The 9,111-nt window shown below is 43.3% G+C and overlaps 1 protein-coding gene across 2 annotated transcripts in view; it reads left to right on the top strand.

Moving 5' to 3' along the window:
- The first annotated feature begins 2,091 nt into the window (after positions 1 to 2,091).
- Positions 2,092 to 9,111, top strand: part of VGLL3 (vestigial like family member 3) — a 33,105-nt gene continuing 26,085 nt past the window's right edge. For both annotated transcript variants that reach the window (XM_054973074.1, XM_054973073.1), the window contains exon 1: positions 2,092 to 2,481. In XM_054973074.1, coding sequence (XP_054829049.1) covers positions 2,284 to 2,481 — 198 coding nt within the window. In that variant the 5' untranslated portion in view covers positions 2,092 to 2,283. The remainder of the gene's footprint in view (positions 2,482 to 9,111) is intronic.

Raw genomic sequence — 9,111 nt, 5'->3', positions numbered from 1 at the left:
AGGAATGCTGCCAGGGTGGCACAATGGGCCTTGGAGTGCTGCTGTGCTCCACACCAGCCCGATTTCCACCCACTTCAGGCCAAATCAGGTCAGTTCAAAAGACGCCATGTTTGACTTGTTTAACTCTTTTAACTGATTGGTGCTATATGCTCTTAGCTGTATTATTTTTGCTTGGTGGATCTTTTCTTTGCCCCTTTACGAAACATCAGGTCTCAAGCCAGCATTGCATGTCAGGCGACATGGGCTTTTGTCTTCTCATCCCACCCTTCCAACTTCCACCTATAACAAAGTAAAATGTTTCATTATTAATAAGGACCTGGACTGTACTTACCTATACTTACCTATTTATGAGATGTCATGGGAATGTACCTGTTGGATGTCTCTTTGAATTGAATTGGTTTGTACCAACCATAGTGTTTACTTACTTGTTGGTCGACTTTCTGTTTGAATCTATTCCTATGTAATATTATTTATATGACTTATTAATTTGATGTAATCTGAAAAGTCTTTGTGCTTCTTGTAAAGTGAATATATTTTGTATTGATTTCGTATTTTTGACTCATTCTTTGTATTTCCCTACTCTTGTGCTTTTGTACCCAGTTTTTTGCGTGTTTAGAGTGGGTGTCTCTTTTCTTTGGGGTGGCACAATGGGCCTTGGAATGCTGCTGTGCTCCACACCAGCCCGATTTCCACCCACTTGAGGCCAAATTGGGCCAGTGCAGAGTGCAGGAATGCTGCCAGGGCAGTGCAACAGGTTGTGGAGTGCTGCTGCAATCTGCACCAGCCTAATTTCAGCTTGTTTGAGGCCGAATCAGTCTATTGTGGAGCTCAGGAATGCTGCTGGGGCGGCGTGATGGGCCCCGGAGTGCTCCTGCACTCTTGACTGGCCCGATTTTAGCCCATTTGAGGCCAAAATTGGTCTGCTGCGGAGCACAGGAATGCTGCTGGGGCTCATTAGAGCCTGTTGTATTGCTAAACAACTGGCTTTTTTGCTAGTAGGGTGTAATAAGTCATGTAATGGGGGAAAGGTTTTTTTAAAAAAATAGAAGAAATCCAAGAGAAGGGAGAAGAATAAAACACAAATACTAAGGGAGTTAAAATGGTGGGGAAAGATGAGGAATAAAAAAAGAGGGGGGAATCTGATACATTCACAAACTGCAGAGAGAAGAGAGGGGATTTAAACACACTCAAGGAAAGGGGAAGAGAAAGGATAAAGACAACACAAAATAGGAAGCCTGAGTTAAGAGGTGAAGAGAAAGGTGATCCTGCAACGAGAAGACAAGAAAGAATGTAAGGAGGGTTTCTCTGCACTCTTCAGTCCCAGGCAGTATTTCATAGTGACCTCTCCGTTCTTCTCCTCTAGCCCCTCCCTTCCTTTTCTCTCCCCCCACCTCAGGCCAGTCAGTTTGCTTTGGTCCTGGGCTGTAGCAGCAGCACTTGGGAGATGCAGCAGGCAAGTTTGGGGTGGGGAACAGAAAGGCTTCTCTCTCTCTCTTTTCCTTCAAAGCAGTCAGCCTGCTTTCATCCCGGGTGTTGCTACTTGGGAGGAAAGCAGGCTGGGTGGGGTGAGGGTGAAGGAGCGAGGGCTTTGTTCCTCTGCTATTCAAGCCAACAGCCTGCTGAGACAAGGCGTTAGCCTCCTCTCTGCTACAGCCTCTGGAGCTGGGGACGCCAAAGACCACCCGGCGCTTCCTTTCATTTCACCAACTCCCAGGTTCCGACAAAAAACAGAGGCGCTGCATCTGTGCCTGCTCTAGACCTAGCAGGGGCACCACAGGAGATAGACGCTGGGATGGCTTCTCGCCTTCCGACAACCCATCCTTCTCCAGCTGCCGCCGACGTTCAGCCTGGGCCAGCCACCTGACAACCTGTGCGAGCGGCCCGCACGAAAAGGGCCTGCTCTTTCCCTGCCCCGCCTTCGTTCTGTGCCAATCCACTTCCAGCCCACTTCAAACTTTGCTCCAATCCAAAGGGAGAAGGGCGGTGTTTCCAAAGTTGGGCCGCGGCTCTCGTGCGCTTTGGGCGCTGGCCATTGGCGAGGCGAGCAGACCGCTCTTTGTGCGTATGGTAATCACCGCGGCGGAGGCTTGCTGTCCTTCTCTGCCTCCCCGGGGTTGCGGTACCTCCTCCGCCCTATGCAGCCAGCGTAGCAGTCACTGCTGGGCTACTATAAAAACTCCAGAGCGGCTTTCCGCGGCTCTTGAAGATGAAGGTGCCTCTGCCGCTGAGGTCTGCAGCCCCAGGCACTGCCACCGCTGCGCCCGACTGGAAGAAGGCTCCTCGATGCCCGGGAAAAGTAGTCGCGGCTGGAAAGCATCTCTCCGGACAGTGGCAGTAGCAGGTCCCGCTACTGCCATGAGTTGCTCGGACGTGGTGAGGCATCACCCGCCCCAGTTGAAGCTGTCTAGTGCAGTGGCAGCGGCATCCTGTCCCGCGACTCCTTGCCCCTTTCCTGCGCTGCCCTTCTCGCAGAGCCAACAGGTGAGACATCCGCGGGTCAGTGGGGAGGGGGAAGGCTGAACGATGCGGCAAGAGACGAGGGAGACTCTTCGTACCAGAAGCCTGATGGGATGAGAGAAGCCAGGGTGTGGGGAAAAATTAGATCCGGGGGAAGAGTTTTTTTCTTGGGCAGGGACAGGGTCCCTAAGAATCTTTTGTTAACGTATAGGCTTGACTGATGCTATGCTTGTGTAAAGGCCCGCTGATGACTCCCCACTTGATGGCCCTAGGTCTCAGCTTATTGGATGTATTAACTCAATTAATTGCCTTTGGAGTGGAGGGGGAACTGATGTGAAAGTTCTGTCAGTGGCGTTTGATCTCTGTCCTGTTTCACACATGCTGGAAAATGAGGTGGAAATGCCGAGGGAGTAGAATGGAGCGCAATCTTCAGACGTCAGGTGGGACCGCAAACTTCAGGTGGCAGATTTCAGCTTTAACTGTTGCTTTGCGTAAAACTTACATGCAAATAGAAAACTAGTAGTGTAGGTTATCCAGTTCTATTTGCTTGTTGTGGTGGTTTTCTATTTGCTGGACGCTTTTACTGTTGGGAAACATTCTCCTATATTCTTAAGTTATTCCAAAGTGTGATTCTTCATGATTCTCCACTTGCAATTTGAAGTGGTTGGAGTCACTAACCCCACCTAATTCTCACCTCCTTCACTTGTCTGTGATGGTTCCTTCAGTACATGCATATCACCACTTGTGGCGTGTGAGAATCATCCTAAGTATGTGTGATAGCGCATTACTTATGAAATCATACAGTTTGTTTAACAATTTCCCACTGACACACCGCTTTGTATCACCGTCTTTCTCTCTGGTAATAGTTACATACATTTGCTTGCTTGATTAGTGAAGTAAAGGTAAAGGCCCCTGTGCAAGCACCGAGCCATACTGACCCATGGGGGAACGTCACATCACAACGATTTCTTGGCAGACATTTAACGGGGTGGTTAGTGAAGTAAAAATGGTGAAATAAAAAGTTGTGCCTTAGAAAGAATCCATGTTACCATTTGACGCTTTAGCCCTCACTTTACGGTGAATGCACATGCCTGTACATGAATACATCTGTTTATAGGAAAAAGCCAATGTGCATTAGCACTAGCAGGTCGTTAGAGTACGAAGTCTCGTTTGTGGTGTATAAGATACTGTCCAGTGGCAGTGTGCCTCGACCACAGAGTGAGTGACTTTTGCTGTGGCGGAAGCAGAGATGACTCAATGATTAGTACTGAAAAAATTTCAACCCTTCTCCCCAACTTAGTAAAACATAAACCTCCTTGTTAACGTGTTGTCTTTCAGTGGTATCTCCAAGCCTATCGCCTTAGAAAGTTCACGCTGCTTTGGGTACGGTCAGCGTAGGGTGTGAGGAGAGGGCAGTTAAATGGGAATGTGTGAAGCGCACAGCGAATGCGCGGCTGCGGGTCTCCTGAAGGGCAAGTCTTGTGAAGAAGGCATGTAAAAGAGGCTTCAGAAAGAGCGGGATGCGCGTGCTTGGGGAAGCGCGTCGGCTGTTTTCGCGGTATGTGTGTTGTTCCCGCCAAAATTAAGGCTGCTCTCCGGCCATCGGCGGCTCTGCACCTGACGTTTGGAGCTGATCGCATGCGCTGGCTCCTGGGCGCTTAGCAAGAACCAGCTCCTTGCCGCGCTGGTTCCGCGGCTGCATCTCTTTTCTTGCGCCTGAAGCAGGGAGAGGCAGTCCAGCGATCGACTCGATTACAACCCGAAGAAAGAGCCTGCCCGCGTGTGGCAAAGCCGCTGCAGTTGTCAGCGGACGGGGAAGGCGTTTCGTACTGAAGCTGGGACGAGCGGAGGAAAGGCATGAGGGTCAAATACCGAAAGAGATTGCTGGGCGAGGAAAGGGCTTTCACTTGAGTAGTAATGCCAAAAGAATGTTAGTTTTCTTGCAGCAAAAACAGAAAGTAAGAGACAACCACTTGGAAAGAAGTGTGACAAAATTACACAAGTTGTATTTGGGATGCACGTACTATTCCAACCTAAATTCACATGTAAATTATTTACATGTAAATGTCACCCCTCCCCCCCCCCAAAACCTACTAGTGGGTGACAAAAGTCAGTATGTTTTCCAACACCCAGCCTATCTCATTACTAATCATTAACTTTTTTGTTTTATTTTTTACCCCAAGCACATTTACAAAAAAAAGGTGAAGTAGTATTTGTACTTTGAGGATATTTTTTACTAATGTATGTCTCAATGTCCTAAAGGGGCAAAGTTTTTAATCCGTTTCTTCATGCATTTTATCAAAAAGAACACAACCAGATTGACTTTTTACCCCATTGCTTTTGTTTTAAAGGTTTTATTCCAGCATAATTCTTTGGAGGATAGAGCCTCTTGGCTAGTGCCTTAGTCTATGAACATTTAGACTGGCATCAAATATACTTAGCATGTAAAGTGCCACTAGATTCATGTTTATTTTTACTTGGCTAGCTATCATTTCATTCATCTTGGTTGCCAAGAAATCCAATTCTTGATATTAGTGAATGCTGGATAAAAGTGAAGAAGATTGTTTTGGTATCTTACTCCTTAACATATTTACGTGCAAGTTTTATTGGGACTTACTTGTGCATAAATATGTTTAGAATCAAATTGTTAATTCTGAAGTAAAATTTATTGATTTCTGCAGCCTCATGCTGAATACATTTATTTTAATGCCATTGAAATCAATTGGACTTACTGTTAGTATTTAAGATCATGGGATGTAGACTGTAGAGGTATACTTCCAAATAAATGTACTTGGGATCACTTCCTATGTTGCTAACTGCCAGTTTTACACATTAGTCTTTAAGATGTCTCCAAACATTGACTTTCTAAATGAGTTCCTCCATGCTTAATTAAGAACACTGCTTTCTGTGTCTAGACAGTAGATTGTGTTTTGGGGAATTTTGTACAGCACATAGCACATTATTAGTAATGGTATATTTTTACCTTCTCCATGTCTATATTAAATCAGATCGTGATGGAAACCTCACAATTAAAGCAAAAAATTCCACCAACCTTTAACTTTGTGCTTTCTTCAAACTCTGCTTGTAGTGCCTGTAATCAGTTTTTTAAGAATCTTAAAGGCAGTGAAACGGAGAAGAAAAAGCAAGTCTTATTCTTCTTGAAATGCATCAAAACTTTTTTATGCTTTCACTTAAGAATTTGATGTGATGAAGTAAATCAGGAAATTCTTATCGGGCTGACAGCATTTTTAGACTAAGCTGTGCGTGGGTGAAATGGGACTAATATTGACTTGGCCCCAATGTAGTCATTTGAGAATACTTTTTTTTGTTTTTGCTGCATTCCATAAGGTTTTATCATTATCCATGGAAATTATTTTCTCTTTACATGAGAAGAAACCCTTCATACTAGTTTGCCTGGGACACACAAATATAGGCTAAAATGCAAAGCTCCTTGTTTCTATTGTTTTGTTTAATCTTTGTCGCCAAAACCTTCCAGCAATGCCCCCTAACCTTTTCAGGTCTATAGTATACAAAAGTAGTATCCCGCCCCCATTTAAGAGTTGTGCAGTGCAATCCTAAGAAAAGTTTCTCCAGTCTAAGCCCTCTGATTTCAATGGGTTTAGATGGGATTAACTCTTCTTAGAATTGCACTGACAGTCTAGATCTGAAATTGCACTTTAACACAGTTTATTGTGGAACCAAATTATTGATGAATGGTTTTGTTTTTATTTTCACAATAACTAATATTATGTTAAAAACAAACCAACAAATGCCAGTATATTTTTGGAACTCTTGCTTTACAGTGGAAACACCAGGATTTAATCTTCTTAAATCTCATCCTTGCTTATGAGATTTTCAGGATATCAGAAACAAAATATTGTATAAGATAATATTTGAATAATCAAAATATTGCTTAATTTGTTACTGGCATAAAGATGACATCTCTTCTTTTGTATTTCTGTTGAATGATTTGGAAGATTTTAAAAAATGTTGTTGATACGTAGTAAACTGTCTTACCTTCACAAAACTTCACCTGCTTTTAATGGTAAAAGAGTATATACAAGTACTATTACAATATAGTAATTGCATGTTGTTTGATATGTATAGTAAAATGATCATTATATGGAATGCTTTATATGATAGTATATGGTTTCTAATTCTCAAATAGGATTATACTCCATTGAAATGTTTCAGAAAGATGCTTTGGTAAAGGGACAGGAACAGTGGATGATACTACTGTGTATAGTATTAGAGAGGGGCATGAAATGGGAAAAAATTGAAATGAGTGTTTCATCGCATTCCACAAATCACAAACTTTCATGAAATTTCCGTTTTGCAAAATGATTCATTAGTTTCGTGATTCTTCAGAACCCAGGGCACTTCAATGACCCCAATCATACCCAGAGATGCCAAACTTGCAGGGAGACTTCAGCAGGCTTTCCTCCACCCACCCTCGCCCAACAAGGCAGCATGAACAAATGCTGTAAATAAGAATATAAGCAAAGAAAATTAAAGGGGAAAAAGGTGGGCCTCGGTCAAGCTAGCCCCAGAGCCAGGCAATGCCCTGAGACTGGGGTTGGGTGGGGTGGAGGAAAGAAGGCACCCTCACCCAAAGACCTTCCCAGCAAGGCCAAGAGCTGAAAATAAGAAAGAGGCTTTTCAGTCTCTTTTAAAGCAGCAGCAAATCCAGCCCAAAGCTTCCAATTCCACTCTCTCACTCCAAATCCCAGCTACAAGTCCTCCCTCTCCTTCTATCTACTGGAACTGAAAAGCACGAGGCAGAGAGCTGTGCCTTATATAAGAAATGCTCACATAGAGCAGAACAGGAGGTCTCTGGTTGGCAGACAGATCTGCCTAACAGGGTTTGGAGGGATGAGATTGGTGTTCCCATGACTGCGGAAGGCCCATCTCCTCAGTTGTCTAGGGGATTAACCCCCCCTGCTCCTTGGAGGGCTTTGAACTTGATAGTCATTACCTTGAATTCAGCCTAGTAACTGATGGTAGCCAGTGGAGTGACTGCAGAATGGGAATGATGTGCATGCTCTATTTAACACCTGAAAGTAAATGAATTGTAGGATTCTGCACCAGCTTGAGTCTCTGAGTCGAGTTTGAGGGGTGACCTCTGTTGAGTGCATTATAGTATTCCAGTCTCAATGCCACCATATCATGCCGTTGTATCTGTTAGTCAAAAATGTATAGTGAACATTACATCTATTGCTTTACATAATGGTGGTGTGTGTGTGTGTGTGGAAATCTGTCCCTAGGCTTGTTAATAAATAAGAGATTATTTCTACTTATATACAGCAAAATATCTTTCAAATTGTTAATTCAAAACAATATTTATAGGTCCTAGATCTAATACTGTACTCCAGAAATAATAATATGGTTTCTTTCCATGAGAAAATATATTTAAAAATATGTATCTGCCAATCATTAGCACTAACTTTTGAGAATAAAAGACACAAACAGGAAGGACGAGAAATGGAAAGGAATGAAATGCAAATGCTGACAGAATCTTGTCTATGAAACGAAGAGCATTCCTCCACAGAGGAGCAGCTTTGGATATGAGCTTTAATTTCCTGAATTCCAGTGTCTACTCTGTATACAAACACTAAAAGACTTCCAGGCATCTGGATCCCAGCAACATGGGTCCACATTCTCCTCTAATACTATCTTTCACCTTAGAATTTTCCTCATTCACCTTTCTGATGATCACATTAAGTTGAAGGTCTAAACTGTTTACAATAAATTGAACTTCAAATAAGACAAGATGAAACAGTTACTCATGGGGGGGGCCTTGCTTCCCTCATGCTTATTTTTTAAAACATAAATATTATTGGTATGTTATTTAAAGCAGCAACCCTGACTTGGATGGTCCAGCTGAGCCGGCTCATGTCAGATCTCAGTTATCTCTCTTTCAGTTTCAATTCAGCATTTCTAGGAGATATTCTTTGCATTAAAATGGTTGTTTCAGATGGTGGTGGAGAGTGCCATCAAGTCGTAGCTGACTTACGGTGTCCATAGCTGCGATTTTCAAGAGACGTTCAGAGGTGATTTGTCATTGCCTTTTGTAATGATTTCAAGTAAATGGGTGCATGTGTCTTTAAATGCTTGGTTTGAGCTAGGTGAAGAGTGGGAGTGCAGAGAGAGAAAAGTTTCAGTCAGAGGAAAGCAAGCTAGCTGTGTGCTGCCTGAGTATATTGGAGGATTTATGAGAGAAATATAACCTGTGTGGAACCTGAACTGAGCATGTTTGTGAAAGGACACTCAGTCAGGGAAAGTGAGGCCAGCTGTGTGCTGCCTGAGCAGGTTTAATATTTCTGTGAATGAGAGTCAGAGAAAGAGAGGCTAGCTGTGTGCTGCCTGAGTATATTGAAGTATTTGTGAGAGAACTATTGAGTTTAGTGAAAGATGCTAACTGTGTGTGAAGCCTTAGAAGAGATCTGTGTGAATGAGAGTAAATGAAGTAACTTTAAGAACTGAGAACTACGTTTATGAAACCGATACGCTTCTTGACTAAGTAAAAGTTTATTTTTGTTTTGTTATATCCCAGTGTAGCTGTCATTGCTATATCCCATTCCTATCCTCAGGGCCACATAGAACCACGAAGGAGCCTGACGCTTAGGAACGTTACCAAAAGGGAAATTTTAAATA

Source organism: Eublepharis macularius, chromosome 3, assembly GCF_028583425.1.
Source record: "Eublepharis macularius isolate TG4126 chromosome 3, MPM_Emac_v1.0, whole genome shotgun sequence".
Classification (NCBI taxonomy): domain Eukaryota; kingdom Metazoa; phylum Chordata; class Lepidosauria; order Squamata; family Eublepharidae; genus Eublepharis; species Eublepharis macularius.
This window is presented reverse-complemented; position numbering and strand designations above follow the sequence as displayed.